Genomic DNA, 23089 nt, shown 5'->3' with positions numbered 1-23089 from the left:
ACACAAGAGGAGATACAGTCTTCTCTTTCTTTTTGGTTTTTAATATGTATATTTTACCTGCTTTCTCCTACCTTCTGTAGACATCCTGATTACTAGTAAGATGATGAGTGTGAAAGTAGAAGAGCTATAGTATATGTAAGACCCATTTCATCATTGTGATCATTAATAAATTATTACTTGATAGAAAAGTTCCCTTAAACTATGAAGCAAACTTTATCTCTCTTTTAGATATAGTTGATGGAGAACTGGATCTACAATCAGAAAACTTAAGCTTGGGGTCCTTGAGGTACCTCTAGCTAGCTCTATAACCTTGAGCAAGTTCCTTAAATTGAACATTGTTTTTCTCTTTTTACTGGAGATAATTGCCGTTACCCGAGATTGGAGTAAAGACTAAACAATTTGACAAACATAAATTCATCTTGCCCACTGTAAAGCATTATGTCACTATGTGGTATTATTACTTAACTATTGATCCCCACTTTGGCTTGAGATTATATACCTCCCATACTTGAAATACACATTGAAATGCATATGCATTCTTTTTTTTTTAGTTCAAGTACAAATGTGTAAAAAAAAGAAATCTTGCTGTAAACATTGCTAATTAAACTTGTGTTAAGGGTTGAATCCAGACACATTTTCTAAAGCCTTTAAATTCCTCTCAACATTTCTAGAGAAGATTTAAAGACAGTTAATTCAGGGGATACTAAATGGGAAAGGGCCATGTATGAGAGGAAAGCGCATAAAGCGTCCTGCAAATAAGTTGCTGAGAACTGTGAGTCTTTGAGGCTTTTCGGAAATGGTTACTGATGTGTTAGCGCTATCACAAAGTCATCTAAAATATATGCTGAGATTGTTTTAAAGGCAGTGGACATAAAACTGAAGATATGTGTCATAAAGTTACATTCTAATAGAGAACATATTTATATAAATATAAACTATGGCATGTCATTGTGACAGTGTATGTCAAGACGATGCAAAAGACCCCAATAAACAAACATAAAAAAGCAACTATTTTAATCTCCGATGAACATTCTGCACCAACAATACGTACTGCAGTGGGTGTTATAAATTGTATGATCACCAGACTTGAGAAATCCAAATAGGTTTGATTCCAGCTCAGCCACTTCCAAGCCTGGGAGTTTGGCTAAAACTCCATTGGAGTTATATATACCTCACAAGATTATCCTGAGTGCCATGAAATCATGTATAAAAGTGTCATTGTAGACAGAGTTTCACCAGATATCACACAAGTGTAAAATATGGCCTGTTATCATTATAATTATCTTGACAACATTTTCTAAAATTAAAGAAGCAAACCAAAACTTTCGCATCACAAATACTCTGAAGTGTTTGAGTTGGAGTCACACCACAGTGCCCACCACTCCCCACTATTCCCATTGCTTCTCCTTTTCCTCTCTGCCTTGCTGCTTCCAACAGGATTTGCTGCAGGGGCGAAGTGAATTTCTAGTCACAGTTTCATGCTATGTTTTAATGGTTTTTTTTTCTTTTTTTTTCTCAAGCCAAGAAATTTGTAAAGCCACTGAAGTCTTTATGTGCCCTCTCTGTGACAAGAACTGCTCCCTGCAGAGACTCAACGACAGCTGTATCTATGCCAAGGTGAGTGTGGACCCTCGCATTCTCCTTCCTGAGCGGTACTGAGAAGCAGGCAGTAAGAAGTCCTCCAGTCAAAGTTAAGTGTTCTCAAGAGTTTCAACCATCATTAAGTGCCATTGACAACTGAATAAAATGTCAGTCTGTTGTAATTACAAAGCAAGTATACTTTTATTTGAACATTTTTGTCTCCCTTGGTTTTTATAACTGATTTTTGCCACTGTAGATAAACATAAACTTCCACATGTAATTATATCTAGATTCTTTTTAAGAAACAGTTACTTCTATTGCTGTTTACTAAATTTGTATGTTACATGAAAACTTACGAAGTTAAAATACTTCTATTGGTACAGAGAAAATGAAATAACATTCAAAAAAATCCCAAAATTGCTGCCTATTAGAATTACCTGAAGGGCTTTTAAAACTCCTGAAACTCAGATCAACCCCAGAGCAATTAAATCAGAACCTTTGGGATTGGAACATAGCTATCAGTATATTTCAGATTTTCCTGGGTGATTTCAGTGTTCCTCCAAGTTTAAGAAACACTGAATTCTACATTATTATTTTTGTTTGTAAAACAGTTTTATAGAAGTATAATTAACATGTAATGAAATATACCTATTTAAAGTGTATGAGTTGATACATTTTGTTATATGCGTGCACCTGTGAAACCATTAGCATAATCAAGATAATGAACACATCATCTCCAACATTTTCTTCACGCCCTTTTAATCTCTGCCTCCCTGACCTTCCCCTGTGCTCTAGCAGCCGACTGCTTTGTATCGTTATAGATACATTTGTATTTTCTAGATTCTTGTGTAAATCGAATCATGTATTTATGTATTTTCTTCTGACTTCTTTCACACAGCGTATTTATTGAGATTCATTCATAATGTAGCATTTATCAATAGATCATTTTTATTGCTGAACATTATTCCATAATATCTATACCGTTTATTTCTTTACCTATTATCAAAATTTTTGATTGTTTCAAATTGTTACCTATTTTAAACAAGTTTTCTATTAATATTCATCTACAAGCCCTTGTATGGACAAATGCTATCATTTCTCTTGGGTAAATATCTAGGAGTAGACTGGTTAGATCACATGGTAGGTATATGGTTAGCCTATGAAAACCCTGCTAAGCAAAACCTTCCCTATGTGTTTATACCTTTTACATACCCACCCATGGTATATGAGAATTCCAGTTTTCTGTGTAGTCACCGAGCCTCATTGTGGTCAATCTTTATGAATTTTAACAATTCTAAAGCTCTTTCTGTGTATGCTACCCAAGTCACTATGCATAATGAGGGTTTCAGTGGCTGGTGGGACCAGGCACTATTCCTGACTCCAGTCTCTCAAATGGCACTTTCCTTAACAGATGGTTTCCTTGCATACATGCTCGTGGGTACTGCCTAGGTCGTTCTTCTCTACACCCTGAGAACTCTTTAAGGCAGTAATCTGAGTAGTAATAAAGTGAACGTTGTTCGTTTTCTGTCTCTCATTGCCCTTTGTTGCCTGATGTCTACCATCTTGTAATCTGTTGTTTTATATATTTTGTGCGTTTTGGGGGTGTTTCCAGCATAGGGATAAAATCAATCCTTCTTACTCCATCATTTCCAGAAGTGGAGATCTCCATACAATTAACTTTGACAAGGCTGGGTGCAAAATCCAAAGCCACTCAATGTCCTTACTACAAGAACATAACTTAGTAAAGAAGTCTGTTTTGTTTATACTTTAATTTCAGAATAAATGTTTAGTTTTTCATTCTTTTAAATGTTCCATAAAGATGATAGGGACTTAGAAACATGGTTATCTTGTTTGGAGGCAGCATTTTCTCATCACTTTTTGCTAGAACCAAGTGTGTTAAGAGTTGTTATATGTATATACATATGTCTCTCTCCTAGCCTATGTATTTTAGACATATAACAGCCTAGAAACGCCAAAAATATACAGATACTTCTTCTTTCACTTGGACATATCTAATAACACACACTGGCATTATTTTAACACTGAAGACAAGAAATATCCACATATGGCAGAGTGATAAAGTGAGGAAGCCATCCAAGGAAACACTACATCTAGGGTGCTTTTGTCATTGTGCAGTAAATACATCTCTTCTTTTCTCAACAGAGAAAGGTACATTTAAGGACAGGGATGACTCACAAAGAATTCACTTAATAACTTGTATAAGGAAAGTGGAAAAGTTAGCTTGCAAAGGAGAATATTGCCTCGTGGAAGAATGTAAGAAATACAACCCACTAGGATGAAATGTCTTTTATTTGTTCCTCTAAGATAAAATGTAGCTACTTGTTTTATACCTTAAAAATAAGAGTTCCTCTTCCCTTACTGGGTGGAAATCAACAATCTATTTTACTATAAATTTTCATATTTAAATATCTCATAATTTTTCGATGGGTAGAATCAGATATAAGGGAGCAGATTTTTGCCAAAGGTACAAGCCAACAAATCTAGGATCATCTAGAAGCAAAATCACCTGGACACGTGATCTAGGGAGTTCTCAATTCAGTTCCTTACAGAATCCATTACTGCTTGTGACAAATAAAAAGAAATCAAATTTTCCATATTATATTGAAAAGGATGTGTGTACATGTAATTTCCCCTTTATAATTTCAGTGATATGTCTGCATGAAAATAACTGGTCCTATCATATGATAAATATTAATATTTAAGTACATTAATGTTTCCTTTCATGACTACTTTTATTTTAGTACTTAAAAGAATTGGAATTAGGATATTTTTGCAATTAAGTAATTTCGTGATATTTTCACTGACACTATGTTGTCAAACCCTATAATGCTAGGAATTCTCATCTAAGGTAAAATAATTAGCTAGAAGGTCCTAAGCTGTTTTTCATATAGTTAAAAAATGACCCAACCCCTTGAACTTAAGTCTTATTCAGAGTAATTTTCTTAAAGAAAAACTTGTTTAACATTTACTCAATACCCAGTGTGAACCTCAGGCTGTATACTGATTTGAGGTTACAACAGAAGCAGAAGAGAAGCTGTTCTTTTCAAGAAACTTCATTGAAAAGAAAAAGAGTGTGTATAAGACTATACATCCGATCATCTAGAACATTTGTGATAAAGCAGGTTTCTGGACCCCACTTCCTGAAATTTAGAATCAACTGGTCAAGGGTGAGGCCTAAAACTCTCTCTGTTAACAAGCTCCTCAGGTGACTCTAATTTCTAGGACCAAATTTTTAAAAGATACGTGGAGAATAGTCTGATCAATACCTATTTTTTATGTAGCTTCTGGTCAGGTCCAGCAAATGAAATGGTTATTCAGGTTTCACCCTACCCAAGAGTTAAGGAATGAGGAAGTGAAAGGGCATGACCTCCAGCTTCAATTCTGACTCCCTGCCCTCCAAGTCTCCAGTAATAGCTCTGCGTACATGGTTGAATCTGCCAAGGAGTCACCTTGTTCTCCTTATCCTGGAGGGACTTTAGTGGGATATAAGTGGCATTTTTCAGAGCCTTATGTTTTTCTGAACCTATAAAGCAATTTTAGAGCAAGACCCAGCAGGTATAATGCAGAAAACATAGACTTTCAGCTTCCAGCCTAATAAGAAAGCTATCTCTTTAACAGTACCCACATTTTTTAATTTGTAGCCACACTCAGCTCTTCAAGAGAAATCAGGTGTCAAAGAAATTGGACAATGTGTACTTAAATCAAGCTTTGAAGCTAAGTTTGTGACCTTCTTTATATGTTATGCCTAGTCACATTAACAGTGTTGAACATAACGCTTGCCATGGGCCCTCCATTCATAAAGGCAAGCTGTTTTTCTAATAGAATAATTCCATGTATTACATATGTAATTATATATGGAGGACAAGATTCTTTTTGCTTTTAGAAAAATCTTCTATGCCGCTTATGGAATTTTCTCAATATTTTAGTTGGGGTTTCTTCAATGTAATAAGTGTTCTTATCCTATTAGACAGAACGCTACTTATCACTTAATTCTCCTGTCAGTCACCCGTGATCTAAACTTGAGCCATTTCACAATAAGCTTGACTCTTCCTTCGCTCTTTTTCCCATTTTCATTCAGCAGCTCATATGTCAGCACCCTAAATAAAGCCCTTAACACCTCAAGCTATAACCACCGACTTCAAGCTGTTCTTGTTGTCTCTATGATCTCCCATATCATAATACATCCCATGTGTAATAGCTTGGTAAATCTAACACATGATTAAACATGGTTGTACTCTTCCTTAGAGCAAGTTCTGAAGTCTTCTCTAATGCTCCTTCTAGCTTTATCTCTCATTAGATGTATGTAATCCCACATTACAAGAATATTACATGTACTCCAACTTGATCTCATGAAGGTGTTTCTAAACTGTTAATGTTTAAATTTATTGACTTAAAATGCCTGAAAGATTTGTTAGCAAACCCAGTAAGAAAAAAATTGAGAAGCACTTTAAAGGAAAATACTACACAAACCATGACAAGTTCATGCAACGCAATTGTTACTAAGGATGGTTTTTTATTTGCCACTTTTCTAAAAGCATGGCTATTTCTAGAGCAGGGGAGAGCCATTATTTCTTGGTGACCTTTAAATCCCCACAGTCTGTTCTAACACTCTTAAGAGACTGTTTCCTGTATGATGTTGGTTTACAAAGGAAAACAGACAGCTGTTCAGCGGTTCAGCAGCCTCAGGTGTCTCTGTTGGACGTCTTGAGAAAAAAAAAATTCTTGATTCCCTGCTGGGTATAATTTTATGAGCTCTGTGGGATAATTTCTTTATGATCCTTTTCTCTCCTGATATAAAAGTACACTGATGATTGTTTTGAAAACCAATTTTGATATTCTTTTTTAGAAATACCATGCCTTAACCAACAATGAATTTTAGAGGCATATGGGACATTTTGCACCTATCCACCAACCTTCAAAGGGAGCACTTCTTTTCTATGATGATATTATCAATAATGCCACATTATAGAAAAATACGTTTTATGATGACTTGCTTTACGTATATTTTGCAGTGTGTTCCAGATGTTACAACTGAAATATACATTACTGTTATTTTAATGCTCTCATTGAGCACCCTCTGGATGTCAGATTGAGCAAGGACACCATTCCATTCCAACTTTCTTTATAATACTGTACTTTAGCCCATGATTGTCCTTACCCTCCTGTGAGGACAATGCCCCTATTTTCTCTATAGTTTCTATGGAATTTTTGTGCTGGCCGAACATTTTTTGCCTTCACTGTGTTAGTTTAATTTCTCTCACTAAGTTACATATATACTGAGGGCATTATGCAAATGCAAACAAGCAAAGGTAAATTGAATTTATACTTTATTAAAATCAAACAATACTTACAAGCCTTAAAATTTGATTCAATAACATTATAAAACTATGCATCCTTCTTTATGAAGTTTCAGTTATCTGATTATAAAACACTTTGTTTCATGAGTATCCAGTGATTTATGAAACTTTTGAAACAAATTAAGATGGGATATATTACATCTTATAGCCATTATTGGACCCATCCTACATTTTGAAAGACTAAGAGAATAGAGTTAGCTATTGGAAATGTTGGCTCACTGGAAGAATCCTGCATTTTCCAACTTCCCCACTCCTAAACATTTTGCTAACAGGAATTGCAACTAGGAATGCCTCACCTGAAAAACTAATTTCATACAACTTTCATTGTAGTTTGACAATCTGTGACCCACAAATACTTCCATAGGATGGTAGAATTTTTTATAATTAGAAATGATGGTGGGGTATAAAGGGAATCAAGAGAGGAGAGAAGAGGGCTAATATTGTTTCTTTACCTCTCCCCATGAGAAAAATCGTGTGAAATTGATGCAGGACCCATGAAAGGATTTCATATATAACATTTCCATACTATAAAATAATATGATTCTATTTGAGAAAAAATCATAGTACCTGAGTGCAAACAGTATTCACTGGATTATTATAATCAATTTGCATGACTAATATTTCTGTTTGTTTTCTCCTCAGGTGACATATTTGTTTGATAATGGAGGGACAGTCTTCTTTGCTATTTTTATGGCAATATGGGGTAAGTACTTTCTACATTACTTTCCATCCCTTATTTTCTGAAGCTGTTTCTGTGTTTCTACACACAAACACATGCGCGTGCACACACACACACACACACACACACCATGAATCAGTTCAAAAATAAAGCCTCTAGGTTGGTACTTGCTTTGTTTGCTTTCTTCATACATTCACTGCTTCTTTAGGAATTTAACTCTTGATCTCATCCTCTAATCTCTAAAACCTAGACTTTCCTACATCAAGGAACATATTTTTTCTATGAAAGGCAGGTGGTAATTAAAAACAAACTGAAACATACTAGAATCCAAATTAATCTTCTTATATTATTGCTTATGAAACTGATGCTCATTAAAAAGTTATTTGATATTTCCATTCATCTTTTTTAACCTTATAGTTCACACATTTAAAGATACAGAATCTATTCCATTATGATTGAGCAATAATGTCTAATATAAGAAATCTAGTTCCTATCTAACAACTTAAAACTGTACAAATTATGTACAGGTATATTCTTTGGTTAACTTTTTTTTTTTTTTTTTTTACCATGATTCTCATTGAGTTTTTAAGGCACCCAAATAATTGAAGCCTAAGGTATATTAAGACAAGTTAAAATTCCCAAAACCTTTGAAGACTTTTAAAGAAGCTATTACTTTCCTGGGTAGGGTCAGCTTTCCCGCCATGGCCCCGTTGAGTGCAGTCATTGTCAGCTTGGCAACTCAAGGGGCTGATCATGTGTGTGCTGATCTAGAAAATTATAATGTACTAGAATAAGGTCTCTAATTTCTATTGCCTCAATTTCCCAGTGACAGGAACTCTAGGCTATGTCCTCTTTTTAGCTTTAAAAAGCACCCTTTCAGTTGTCGTTTAAGAACATGTAATCTTGAATTATGGCACTAGGGCTGCAGGCAGAGCAGTAAAGAGTCAACTTCAGTGTTTAAGAATTTCATGGTGGAATAATTTTTATTATTAAATTATCAGGCAGGGCTGTAATGGTGAAATCTTTTAGTTTTATCTGATTACACAAATATTTTCTACTAAGAAAATAATACTAAAATACAAATTAAGGCTACTTAGTAAATGCCTCAGGTTGGCCAAAAATTGTAAGAAAGAAAACCTTTGGATGATACATCCTGTCTACATTTCTGCTACTGGTCTCCTGCTTTTATGATTCTCCTTGGCAAAATCCACATGACAGTAATTTTGTGTAACCTTCTGAAAGATGAATTTGTCAAAAGGCTAGGATGTAGACGACACTTGCTGTTTGACGCCTTTTTCCTTTTAGTTCTATACGGAAGTGCGAAGTGGAGGTATGTCATCCATAGGAATGCCATCACGTGCATTTTCTTGACTTTCTGGCATGGCTGAATCATTCAAATTTGGATTGTAGTAGCTAGAATTCCCAAAACTCACATCATAAGGTTCCGGTGCATTGTCTAATCGCAGAACTAAAAAAGTAACAAAATAATATTGTTTCACAATGATACTCGGACAGATTCACGTTCAGACATCCACCAAAGTATAGAAATTATTCTAGATGAGAAAATAAGTAGAGTTTTATATGGGCTTTTTAGATTTTAATTTTAAAATTTTAAATAAGTAGCTGTTTTTCAAGCTTCATTTTTTATAAGATTAAGAGTACAGTTTTACTTCCAAAATTTTACTGTTGATGGACTCAAAGTAAAGGAACTGAAGAAGAGACCACTATAGTATATCAATACCTTGTATAAGGAAGTGTAGACAATGCCTCATTGACTTTTGAATCTTATGATTTCAAAGCCTTGTCAATATGTTCAGAATTCGTCACTTCTGGTGTAAATTTTTTTAAGTGAAGCCAATAATTTTTAAATTAATGTTATTATTTTACCAAATATCTCAGTATCTTGATGGCTAAACCATTTAAGGTGGAGGAGATAACAAACATTTGTGGGAGTTTATGTTTTCTTCTGATCCATTCAAGTTACCATGTACTTGAGGTTTTCTGACTGTTGATGTGGAAATTTAGTTTTCTTTTTAAACAAATAGTCATTATTTCCTAAAGATCTTGAATTCATTTTCAAAAAAAACTGGACATGCACTTGGTATCTTAAAGTACTACCAGGAATAACTAATTGTTAATTAAATTAGTAAACTATTCACTTAGGCATCATCATTTGCTTATCTACTTATTCCTCTAGCCATCTGTTTACAAAGGAACCTTAGGTCTTTGGGAGAGGTGTCTCAAAGCTGTTTTTGATGGACAAAACAGTTGTTGTGATTGAGTTATTCCTTTATGCCTCTATCACTGCAGTTCAGATTGTATCAATTTTTGATAAATTGAGTTTTTGCATGAGATTACATGTAAAGACAAGATAAAGGTTAAAAAATGGATTGAAAACCACTGTTATAAATCCTATCCTTTAATTTTGAAGAATGGTACTTTTTGTTTTGTATTAGTTCCTAGAAACCCATAATCAGAATTCAGTTACATTTATAATTAACAGATTTGGTTCAGAATATGAGAAATATATCAGTCATATCTGAACTCATTGAAACTCAGATTCAGTAAGACTTCATCAATGGGACTCACCAGAAGCATTTAACTATTTGTTATGGTGACAAGAATCCCTTGTGCAAACCAGAAGACAGATTTTTTTTTTCCCTGAAGTATAAAACTACAGATGAACCAAACATTAAATCAAATATCAAATTGATATTATATTATTAAAGCACAAACTGACAATTTTATTTTTAGTATACATATTTCTCATTCATAGATATTATGGTTGGCCTTTTCCATCATGTGAGTGGAAAATTCCTGAATTAAGGTACAATGTGACTTTATGTGTGCAAATATGCAACTTTTAGATACTTTGTTTTAGAGCCTCATTAAGATGGTTAATGGAGGACTGCTGTTTCTGTATAAACTTTAAAAGAGCTCCAAATTAGAATCAATCTTTGTTCAAATTACTGCTACTTAGTGATCTCACAATGGCAAGGAATAGCTCTGCTTTCACTTGCTAACCAAACTGGTCATTTTTTCCTTAATGTCCTACCATTCATTATCTTCCAATTTTATACATATGTTTTAGATTCTTGGATTATGATTTAAAACCAATTTTGATGCAATGAGTAACACTTCAAATGTTTTTTAAATTTCACTCACAGGTTTATAATTATTTTGGTTTTGTTCTTTGATAAACAGAAGATGGATCAGAATAAGTCTTCAGTTTATTCATTCATATGAATTCTTTTGGAATTACCTTCTAGGCAATGCAGTGTACATTGACATCCTCATTTAATTAAAACCACTGTGCCCAGGTGAAGTATTGAAAATAGCTTTTACCTGGTTCATTTCTGTCGTCATAAAGTCGCCGATGGGAAAATGAATCCGTTTTCCTTTTTCCACACAACAAGTAGCCAACAAGAGTAAGCAATGAGACACCCAGAATAGCACCTAAAATGGCCCCGAATACTATTCCTGTATTTCTATTTTCTACAGGACAAAAAAAATTTAAAGAAATATAAAATAGTTATTCAAAGTACCAAAATCCATACGTGTTTACTTTCTTTATACCAAAGAATGTTTAACATTTACAAATTAGATAATAATGTGTTTGTGTGTGTGTGTGTGTGTGTGTGTGTGTATGTGTTTTATAAAGTACTGTTTGGGATATATTGGTAAACGTATTTGTTGATAAAACCACACTTCTAATTTTTAATTACATTGAAATACTTCTAAGTCTTAGCTCTATAACTGTGTCTTGTTCTTATTAACATCAATAGCACTGAAATGCCATGTGTATACTCCATTAAGATCTAATATCAGTGTTGAACTTTAATGATAAAATGAACTTTGCACTTGTTTCTATAAATAATTCAAAGGTGAAAAGCCAATAGGAGTGAGTGGGTAATAGAAAATGAAAAAACAAATAAGAAGTCACTGCAAGGAAAAATCAGTGTATCCTGATAGAGCTTATTTCTAAATACCACAAATAAACCAAGGCAAGATAACTTCAGTGCCTTGCATATCAAGAACAGTTGTCTAGGCCTGAGCTTAAGGGAGTTCAAAATTTCACTGTATTATTATTTTCACTCCGTATCTTATTTGAAGACTAAATTTTCAATAAACTAAGTGTTCTCTGAACTGAAATTTAGTACATTTCTCTTTTTTTTCTTCTCTTTTCTTGAGGTACTCATTAATTAGGTAGCAAAAGGTCTTGCAGGGTCTCTGATTCTATATAAAATCTCATTTCTAAAAAAATTAATTTTCATGTTGGAGTACAGTAAAATTGGTAGTGAAATAAAAGAGAAGTAAGCTAACTAAATTTTGTTTTTACATAAAATAGCAATGGTAAGAGTAAGTACTCAGTATTCTCAATATGTATATTAGGTTTAGATAGACTAAAAGAGAGGAAGTATTTTTTAAAATGACAAGATATGTTAAAATCATAAATGTACATATACAATATATTGATCATGATGTTATAAAAAGCCTAGATTTCAGAATTTAAAACTTTTCATACACACTGGCAACAACATTCACATAGGAATTTGTATATATGATTTGGTTTTTACATTATTAATATAATCCTTAAGTAAGCCACACTGGAAGTGAGTTCTTGAAGGAAAACAAATTATTAAAAAAACATTTCAAGGGGAGAAAATACATTAGATCTGAAAAAACAAAACATTAATGAATTATTGAAACTTAGTTATCTTTTTTCATTTTATGGAAAAATGTAAAACCATTTTTATGTTTCAAATGGAAAAGCTTGATGTAATCCTTGAATGAAACATAAAAATGTCCACATAATAAATTGTCTGTGATGGTGACAATTTATAAATTCATTACTTTGTTCAACTTTTTTAAAACTCATATATATAAACTCATATATATATACTCATATATAAAAAACATATATATGAACATATATATGTTCAGTTGTATATATATAAGCTTATATATATATGCTCATATAATTTTATATATATATATATGTGTAGTTAAATAGTCACATGAGCATGTGGAATTTCAGGTAGTCTTCTCAAGATTCATTGAAAATTGTTACCTAGTATCTCAAAACTATACCATTGCTTTAGTCTCCATCTTTTCTTGAACTAACCTAACTTCGCATTTTGTCTCATTGTCTCCTTACACTCCCAAAGAGAAATGACTAGTATATGTTCATTGAAGCCCGAAAACCACTTCAGTATTTCTAGTGACTATAATGATCATCCCTCAAAAGTGAGAAAATTCGTGCTACTGTGTTCTCCTCTATTTTTCTAGCATGGTGATTCCTTAGACTTACTCTGCATGACTTATTTGGAATTTCAGTTTCACACCAAAGGAAAGTTAAATTCATTTATATTTACCTTTTTGGGGATCTGATGTATTTGGAAAGAGTTTTGAATTATTGGTGAATTTTAAAGTAGGCTGTAGAGTTGTTTTTTCTTGATAGGGAGTAAACCCAGTGAAGCTATCACTGTTTGTGGTAAGCCATCCACTTGGTTCCACTATCAAGGGGGTCACAGATGGAGAAGCTGGTTCTGAAGAGAGGATGCTAACTGTAATGGAACTGTTATCGGGAGTTTTCACGGTGTCATTGACCAAAGACCAAGTGAATTTTTCTGAAGACAGAGCAGGTGTAGCATTGGGATGTGCTGAGATGGGCAAAGGATCTTCATCTGCTATAGGTGCATTCCAAGGCAATTTAGAAACGAAGCTATGGATCAAGGGAGGGCTTGTGGAAATGGTGGGTGTGGGTTTTAGACTGCCCAAAGAATGCTCAGCTGACGAGTTACTGGAGAAATCTGTTATTCCATGGCTTTTGTTTGGTAGATTCAAAGGAGGAGAATGACTCGCCTTGATATTTGAGGTGGTTATATTTTCTTTATCGGAGTTTAAGTTTGCTTCACTTTCCAAAGAAATAGGTTTATTTTCCATTGTTTTAAAAACTTCTGCAGTGCTCTGTGTTGTGTTTATGCCTTGATTTTCTTTTCCATGGCTCCCCGATAGAAGTGAATAAAACAAAGTTGAAATCAACAGAATTTTGGCTAAGGTCAACATTGTAGGCTTCTTTGGTATTGGTTTTTTTTGAAAGGAATCTGAAAGAAAATAACCATCATTTGAATACCTTAATAAAATATTCTGAGTTTTTAAATGGATCTATATATTTTAAAGTAATAAAAATCTAGACATCATATAGACATGATAATGTCATATTTTTATTCCAAAATTGCTTATTTTGGTTATGTACTTAAACTAGTGCCATTGAGTACTACTTTCCATGTAATCTTTCTTCCTTTGTTGCTTCTAGGGAAATGCCATGCAAAAATTTTCTCAAGCTATACACTGCTATTTCAAAGACCATTTAGCTTGGGAAAAGGTGGAAGAAAACCATAAACACCCACCCACTCACACACATATATTTAAAACATGTATATGAGCTGTTAAGTAAAATTTTTAAAATATTGTAAGTATAGACCATGTAGAGCTGGCTGATTTCTTCAATCTATTTAAGAAAACACATTCTTTATAAAGATGTCATTTGAAATATTTATTATGAAAATGACATTACTGATTATACATTAAATGCACCATATATTAGGTTTTTTAAAGTGAGTCAGTCAAGAATACCCCTGAATACATTTTATTAGTATCTAGTTTGAATTACTTGAATTTGAATATATCCCTTTTCCACAATACTTTTCACTTCATGATGTCCTTCTTGCTACTTATTCCCTAATTGGGGAGATTAAGAAGTCTTCTAGATTTAAGGATATTCTTTAATCTTATTCTCTTATTTTATAAAAGAAGAACATGTTTGGGTGTATGTGTGGAAAAATATGCTAGATAATTGCAGATTGGGTCCTGATCGCCAATCCAGGCACACCATTCTGCCTCCTAAGTGTGAAAGTACCAGAATTCATAAATAGGGTGATATAGAAAAATGTTTTGAAATCAGATTTATATTAAAATTCTGGCTTCTGATACAAATAACTCATGAAAAATAATCATCATAATAAGCAGTCGCTTTTTAATCATTATAATAAACTAACTTCAGAGTGTTGTTCTGATGACTGAATGGGCTGACTTAGGTAGCAGCACTCTAAACAATATCTAGCCTAAAGTAAACACTTAATAAATGCTAACCTCCATTTAATATTCAAATATAATAATATATCTATAGCATCTTTTTGGTTACAAAGTTTACAGTATCATCTTATTTGATACAATCCCTTGATGTGGCAAGAATAGATTGTATTATGTCCATTTTGCAGATGAAGAAACTGAAGTTTACAATGGCTAGTAACAGAAGCTGGTAGATGGAAAAGGCAATATTTAAAGCCAAGTCATCTGACTCCAATCTCATAAGAGGCTAAAATTTGAAGTGCTTTTACTGGAAAATTTACTTTTTTAAAAAATTAGACTTTTATTTCTCAAGCAATAAAATCTGAGTACTAATTTCATGTTATTTGAATTGAACCTTATTTTTCACTGAAAGCCTCCATGCTGACTGAGAGAGGAAAAGGGAGGAGGTACAACTGCTGTTACTTAGTTCTTTTATTGTGTGCCATTTCTCAACAGCTCTCTAAAATTTTTACAAATATTTTCAACCTTGTTGATGTGTCATTAGGGTCTACAGAGCTTCTAAACACTCCCACTAGTTATGTGTTGGTTTCAAGTACCAAGTCCCCTTTAACATAATGATTTTTCACATATGGTACAACGTAAATATATCTATAATATATGATAATTATCTTCAAAGTCTGATAGTTCTCTTTAAAAGCTTTTAGCAAGCAATTTCATAACCATGCACTTCCAGAATTGTAGACATATTGTATCTTCCATGCCCTATGGTTATCACTTAAGAAAAACCTACTTAAAAAGAAAAGCAGGCAGACATATGAGGACGTTCATAGTGGCATTATTTATAAGAGCCTCAAACCTAAGTGTTCATTAGTAACAGATTGGATAATAAATGTGGTGTATTCAGATTGTGAAAATTGATGAGCTAGAGCTGCATGCAACGACATGGATGATTATCACAAACATAATGCAACACTTAAAACACCAGTTGTATTGTGTGATTTCAGTATATAAAGTTCAAAAACAGGCACAAAACTACATTGCTACAAATCGGGAAAGTGCTTTATTACTGGAAGGAAACAGACAGAATTGATTGGCTGGAGCATGGAAGGACCTTGTGTGCTGGTGATACTCTATTTCTCAACCTGATTGTGATTACGTAGCTGTTTGTGTTTGTGATCATTCTGCTTATTGTTATTTCATTCACTTTTCTGTGACAACTAGGACATTTAGATTGTTCTAAAACTGTTTAACATAACTGGAAAGTATATTACTATTATGCATTTGTTATATCAGCTGCTTTACATGTTTTCTATTTAATGCTAATCAAAAATAAACAAATGATGAAGGGCTTATTAATCCCACTTTACAGATGATTAAGTGGGACATAAATAATGTAAGTAATGCATCCAAGGACACATAGCTAGTAACTGAGAGATCAGATTTGGATTCAAACCTTGACATGTCTGATTTAAAGCTAGTCAATATTCATATTTGTAACATAAGTTGCAAAGGAATATAGAATTTGGTACACAGCTGCTTTTTAGAACTTCTTTCTACCATTACTTTTTTTTTTTTAACTACAGCCTCTCCAAATTTAATGATTTTAACCAGAGCAGTTTATAATCCCATTTTTACAAAACACTGAGAATATAAGTCTTTCTGTCTTCAGAGAACCCATTAAATACACTAAATATGCTTTTGCTCTAATATAAGAAAATCACAACAACTGTCTATTATGGTTTCTAGATGGATATCTTTACCGTGGAGTTTACAGATGAGCATTTACAAAGCATGAATGATTATCTCTGGCACCTGTAGTTGACCAATATTTACTTAAACTCATGCCTCACCTAGCACGTTTAAAATATAATTCATTTTAGTTTAAAAATAGTTACGTGTACCTTTTCAGAAACATCTCTCTCCCGTGAACTCTGCAAAGTTTACAGCAAACATAACAGTCCATTTCATTATCTTCTGCAAGTGATCTAATTTGTAAACCGTACTTGGCCACTATTTTCAACATTATTATGGCATTTGATTTATTTTCTCTATATCTAGTTGTTTTGCTATTTTTCTCTTCCTAATAAAGTGGTCACCAGTGGAGGGAAAAATGTCCTTAGCTGTTCTTCTGTTTTTCTTATAATATGATATGAGAGACATGGCATTGAGCTTTCATTCCCTGCCTGTAGTGAAAATCTACATATCAAGAGTCAATAAAGTGAATTCTGCTGTTCCTGTTTCACCTTGCCTGTGACATTGAATCACCAAGGGGATCTCTCATTCCTTTACCCAGCTTTTGATTGTAACTTGAAAACCTAGGGTATCAACACCCCAAACCTGCCCAGCACTCTGTTACTGCCTATAATTTATCTCCCAGGAAAAGGAGAGAAAGGGAAGAGAGGGGTAGTTCAGTATGTTGTGAATACTATTAAATATTTACAGTTTATTCAGAAATTGATACAGTTACAGATAAGGCTTTTATGAAGACGGATTTTCCTGACATTGCAGTAGGGAACAAGTTTGCCTCTGCTGCCCAGCTTCTAGGAGAACCAGGTTACGCCACTTACTCAGGCCCCTTTCATCTTAAAGTCGTAGAAGCAGCCAGAAATTGAAGTCATCGCTATTCAGAACCCCACCATGAAATTTTGCTGGAGTAAGGTCCAGGAGATTTGGCCTAAGTTTGACCTCATGATAAATGAACAAAGCGCTTTGCAAGGGACAAAAACCTAATAGAGGTAGGACAGCAACTCCAGAGGGCAACAAATGAAATCTATATATGTTTTATTTTTTGGTGTGCTTTCCTTTAGCCTTTCTCCATCTCTGGAGTTCAAATATCTAACTCTATGCTATATACTTGTTTTATAAAGCTGAAATGATGATGGATTATAGATGGTATGCCTGAGTGCGCCCAAGTTCATCTGTCAGCCAGGTGCACTGTGGGGGCAGACAGAAGGTGGGATGAAAGAAAAGTAAAATTGCAGAGGGAGAGAAATCAGGAGAACCCTATAACATGATTTCACCTCCTGACCTTTGCCTCTTTTTGCATCTGGGTGGTAACTCCTAAGAGGAATTTTGAAGTTATAAAATAGAAACAGGTTTAGGATCATCACAAACTCACCCCCCCCCCCCCCCCCCCCCCCCCCCCCCCCCCCCCCCCCCCCCCCCCCCCCCCCCCCCCCCCCCCCCCCCCCCCCCCACCCCCCCCCCCCCCCCCCCCCCCCCCCCCCCCCCCCCCCCCCCCCCCCCCCCCCCCCCCCCCCCCCCCCCCCCCCCCCCCCCCCCCCCCCCCCCCCCCCCCCCCCCCCCCCCCCCCCCCCCCCCCCCCCCCCCCCCCCCCCCCCCCCCCCCCCCCCCCCCCCCCCCCCCCCCCCCCCCCCCCCCCCCCCCCCCCCCAAACTTCTAAGGGTAGAATTACTATAAAGTGAACAGAGAAAGAAAGGAGGATTTCCAGTTCCTTTGTGATACCTTAGGATTCTAAACTTTCCTGTATATATTAAATTTTTTCTGTTTCTAAAATTTCACTAGTTTTAAAATATACTTTCATAGTGTCACTGTTTTTAAACAACTCCTCTACACAGAGAGAATGAACACGACTTTCGCCTTCTTTGTTATTGGCACTGAAAGTGGTTTCACATTACTACTTTTGTATGGAGGGCTGCAGAAGGTGATGAGAAAAAACAAAAAACACCTCTGGCCAGTAAGGGAAGCAAACCCACATTCACTGTTCATATTTTTGCTTCCTCTTAAATGCATAAAGTCATTATTCTGTCCAGGCTCTATGTTGAAATCGTGAGTCATACTTATTTTATACCAAGCTTTGGAAATAAGGAGATGTCCTGGTTTATGTCAGGTAATTAACCCATGTAAGGGCAAAGAAATGCTAGTCATTCCAAATAGAATCAAAATCAGAAATCCTAAATAGAATAATCAGTTCAGGTACACTGCAGGTATAATATAAAACATGCTTCTATAGTAAAATCACTGATGAGTATACATGGGGCTGCCTTTTCTCCAAGTTGCATTTGATCATTCTTACAGATCTTAGGCTACAAATTAAGACAGATGGGTTTTGTTTGTCTCTCTAAAGAAAACTCTGTCTGCCATGTAACTAACATCTCAGGAAGAACTTGAGTGTTACTCTGAGTGGCTTTTTCCAATGTTGGAAAAAGTATTTTTAGTTTCCTAAATGCAAGAGCAACAATAAATGAGGACTTTAGACTTCCTTCTAAAAATGCCTCTTTTATGAGGGTTTTGGAAGGGTAACCAACTAGAAAAAGGATTGTGCCTGAGAAACTTAGGCCTCTCATTTTACTTTTATTTGATGTAAAAAGAAAGAAAAAATAAAAAAGAAAAGCCTGACTTTCTTTCAAGAAAAAAAAAAAAAATTCAGAAGTTTGGGAACATTATTCTGGCTAAAGACTTAGGCTACAGAAACACAGGAAAAATGTAGAATTTGTCATACGACCCACTACCTTAGGGGTTTTCAGTAGTAAACTCCAATACTTAAATAATTAGTGATGGTGTCAAGCTTTGAAAGAAAGAATGTTTCTCTGAAAGAAATGTTCTAGATTGAAATTTTCAAGCATAGGGTTTCCACCTTCTGTATCATACTTTAATGTCTGTAGGAGCAGCCTCTATAGATTAAATAGAAAGTACATAAATGGAAATCAGCATCCTTTTAATAAAAAAAGAGGCTTATATAGCCACAAAATGAAAATAATTTTCAGAAACTTTACCACATTTTCATTTCATAGGATGTTTTCTGTAGTAACTGATATAACCTTTTAGATTTCCAGTGAAAAACATGTACACATATGCTAAATAATTATATGTACTGTACAATAGTTTGCCAACTTTGTAATTAAGAAAACATTTGAAAAAGATGTATAGAAGCTTCTAATCTATTTTATTAGAGGATTTTTTTCCAAAACTATTCTAATACTTAAAGCAAAAACCTCTAACACTTAAAGCAAAAACCTTTCAGCACAAATGCATAATTTAAATCTAAGATTCAATTTATATTCATGCTGCCGCTTCCACTTTAAGCATTTTGAAACCTTTACTAAGATCTGACTTAAGGAAATTCTATTTCACAGTCACGTATGTTTTAAATAAGGGTTTTATTTAACTCTTCTGCTGGTTCCGTAATCTAGCAAATTTAGCAGTAATTTTTAAAGCTAACTTATTTAAGAGTGCAAATACTCATTTGGAAGGTAATTACTTAATAAAACAACTACTTGTCTTTACAAGGATTGCCGTAGCTACTTGCCAGGCTGTTCTGTCAAAAGTTGAGACCACTGTGATTCTCTTTAGTAAATAAGGAAGAGAGAGAGTGGAGAGTGAAAGAGAGAAAGAGAGAGACCTAAGTACCCATCACACACTTACCTTCAGGCTCAGGAGGTATTTACAATCAGGAACTGAAATATCACAGTTGTCCTGTCTGAAAGCAATCTGTCGTGCATTAGAGAAAACAGATGGGTTAAGTGTGACAATGTCGCACTGAGCAGGAGGGTGCCAGGGTAACAAAATTAGCTGGGGCTGGCTGTATCTTGCTTGTGTAACAGAGCGCCCAGGAACCTGACTGACCTGCTTCTCAGCTGTAAGCATTAAGATATCACCTCATTCAGGCCTTTAACAACAACAACAAAAGCCCAGCCCTCCAGTTTTCATAGGTTGATCGTTTTAGCTTTGGGACAAGGTATTACTCTCTCGTGAGTGGTAGCAAAACATGGGGCATCATTTCCCCCCGCCAAGTGAAAAAAAAGGACAAAGATTTTGGCAAAGTCATCTGGTATAGCAGGAATTTCTGACATGTGCTGGGTCCCCGCTCCTTGCAGGTGAGGAAACCAAACAAGTCATGCCCTGCACTTGTTGCTCTGTGCCAGCCCCACATTCTCTTGAATCATAAACAATGTCTCTGTACTGTAGTTTCTGTACTGTACCCTATGTGTGTACTTAAAGCCTAAGTAGAGAAAATGTAGCCGGGTCAGTAGTGAGGCATCTATTCTGAGGTCCACTGAAATTGTTTAAGAAAGTCCTACCTAACACAGAGTGAATTAGTATGTATTAGGATCCCTGAGAACGCTGTGAGGTGTTACGTGAAAAATCATCATCATGACTGAGATTCGGTTTCTTGCTGACTTTCAGTAGTTTAGAGAGGAACTGGGGCCTGAGAATGGCCATGTGATCCTCATTTTTCCTAGGAGCCTTCTCGATTAAGTAGTTTCCACCCTGTGTGCTCTCTGCTTTTACTCTCACTTTAGAAGCTGGAGAATTTCAGAAGTGGCCAGGTAATGCTTGATTAAATACTAGAGTTGAATAACAACTTGGCATACTTCCTACACTTCCTTTCAGAGCTTATGAAAGGGAGAAGAGTGAAACTGGGATCTTCTGTACATCAGCGTTTGGGGATGGCGCCAAGGCCCGTTCAGCTCAGTATGCCTGAGGTTCATACTTGGTTTCTGTTGCACAAAGAGATAGGTTTTCAACCTCTGAGCGAGAAATGAAACTTTAGCTAAAATGCAGGAGCTAGTAAGCTTCAAATGGAATGCAAAGAATTTGCCCAGTTAATTGCCCCAAGGAAAGAACAAGGTAATTCTATAGTTTTAAATTTTCTGAAGCCCAAAGGCCCCTTCAGAGTTTGATTAGAAATTAAACCAACCCCTAAAAAATACTGTCTCAAAAGATATTTAAGGTGTCTCTACTGTGGTACAAAGAAAAGCAGGTTAAATTTAATCAAACAGCTAGTTACCGAACGGTGGCTTAATAGAATTCAGTGGCTTATTTTCAGATTAGCCGCTTTTTAGGGAAAAATCCAACTAAATACATTTTATGCTTGTAGTTAGAGAACTGAACATGATTGGGCAGGACTGGGTGCACCTTTTCCCTAGGCATTTTCTGCAATATGTGTGGGAATATCATTATCCCCTTCTGCCTTAACCATAGTAATTATGGCTTATACCAGGCATGAACATCGCAATGCACTTTTGCTATAGCTCTCCGTTTTCACTGCCATAAAAGTCAGGCTAATTTCTCATTTTGTTTTTTCCTGGAGACTCTTTCTGTGGGCCCAGAATCCTATTCATTGCCCTCCTTACAATCGTAATCAGTTGATTAGACCTCAGCCTAGAGATAAACCTTATCTACCCTCACCGTCTTGAGCACATCTGGAAATAAAGTTATAAAATGTAAACTGTGCATAAATTTAGTGCCTCAATTGTTACTTAGCTCACTTAGTTCTTATCAGAAACCTTTGTTTACTCACTGGAGTTGAAGTTAAAAAGTAATTTCTAGCCAAACAAACAAGTTTCACTGAGATACAGTCGTAGGTTCTAGGTTAAGACCGATCCCAGTTTAGACCTCCTTTCTCCAGAGGAGCTCCACAGTAAGGGATAATTACCTGCAATTTCATCAGCAAAGCCAGCTGAGATGACACACTGTGCAGCGCTTGTATAATTTTTTTTGGTACTTACCCACTATGGTGCCTTTCATCTGGCACTCACCAATTGCTTTACACTCATTAATTAAGTTTCACAATACATACTGGGAGGAAGAAAAACCTCTTCCTAGTCTGAAATGACAGAACCACTCACAAGTGGAGTTTCCAGAACATGAAGACACATGAACATCACTAATGGATCTCAATACAGAAGCAGACATAGATTGGGACCACACTTCAAATGAATGGAAAACATTGTTTTGAATCCAGAAGAGTACCTTTTGGTACAAACCCTATAGCATCAAATCTTGATGCTGATGTCACATGTAGGGAATTTGCATTGATCAGATTCACTGATAGCATGTTGAGTCTGAGACAGGCTGCAAGTAGAATTCATGTTTGCTTCCCCATAGGGACATAGGCACTTTAAGCAAAAAGGAACTATTTGAGTAATAGTAAAATAAATCATATTATGAATCTATTATTTGAGAGTATTTTAATGATATCTTTATAAATAAAATAGAATTTAATGGCTGGGAAATGTATTTGGGGTAGCATTTAATTTATTTCAATATTCTATTAGAAATAGAGGGATTGTTCTCATACATGCTAATGGTTGTTTGTTATTCAAGTTTATCTTTCTCTGGTACATAATATGGTGCTATGATATGATCTTCTTCACTTAACTATAACTTTTTGGAAGGTTCAAGTGTTCCATTTTGGGGTTAAGGAAATTCTAGGACAATGCCCTTGGTTAAGCAGAGGTTATGACATTACATATACATATATGTAAGTATACATACTTGCATGCATACATATATAAATGGTGAGCTAAAGAAAGTTGTAAACCTGCTCAATCAACTAAAAATAACTTTAAAGGATAGATCCCTATGTGATTTTGATTCGGCCATAGTTGAA

General features: G+C 35.1%; 2 protein-coding genes across 3 annotated transcripts in view; one reads left to right on the top strand and one right to left on the bottom strand.

Moving 5' to 3' along the window:
- The window catches only part of ANO3 (anoctamin 3), a 475418-nt gene that overhangs the window by 365481 nt on the left and 86848 nt on the right, over nt 1-23089 (top strand). For both annotated transcript variants that reach the window (XM_050755373.1, XM_050755374.1), the window contains 2 exons: nt 1521-1617; nt 7602-7662. In XM_050755373.1, coding sequence (XP_050611330.1) covers nt 1521-1617; nt 7602-7662 — 158 coding nt within the window. The remainder of the gene's footprint in view (nt 1-1520; nt 1618-7601; nt 7663-23089) is intronic.
- On the bottom strand, nt 6913-20505 carry MUC15 (mucin 15, cell surface associated). The gene is made up of 4 exons (XM_050755454.1): nt 20119-20505; nt 13014-13745; nt 10984-11133; nt 6913-9106 (listed from the first exon to the last, which is right to left on the bottom strand). Exons 2-4 carry the CDS (start codon nt 13705-13707, stop codon nt 8946-8948), a joined length of 1005 nt encoding a protein of 334 aa, XP_050611411.1. The 5' UTR covers nt 13708-13745; nt 20119-20505; the 3' UTR covers nt 6913-8945.

The sequence above is a fragment of the Macaca thibetana genome, chromosome 14 (genome assembly GCF_024542745.1).
Source record: "Macaca thibetana thibetana isolate TM-01 chromosome 14, ASM2454274v1, whole genome shotgun sequence".
In the NCBI taxonomy this organism is placed as follows: Eukaryota; Metazoa; Chordata; class Mammalia; order Primates; family Cercopithecidae; genus Macaca; species Macaca thibetana.
Note: the sequence above shows the minus strand (reverse complement) of the source record. Positions and strands in the feature narration are given on the sequence as shown.

Coding starts and splice junctions, on each gene's coding strand:
- MUC15 (XM_050755454.1), bottom strand. CDS start 13,707: ATGTTGACCTTAGCCAAAATTCTGTTGATTTCAACTTTGTTTTATTCA. Junction 11,134..13,013: donor TACATCAGATCCCCAAAAAG/GTAAATATAAAT, acceptor TTTGTCCTGTAG/AAAATAGAAATACAGGAATA. Junction 9,107..10,983: donor TGACGACAGAAATGAACCAG/GTAAAAGCTATT, acceptor TTACTTTTTTAG/TTCTGCGATTAGACAATGCA.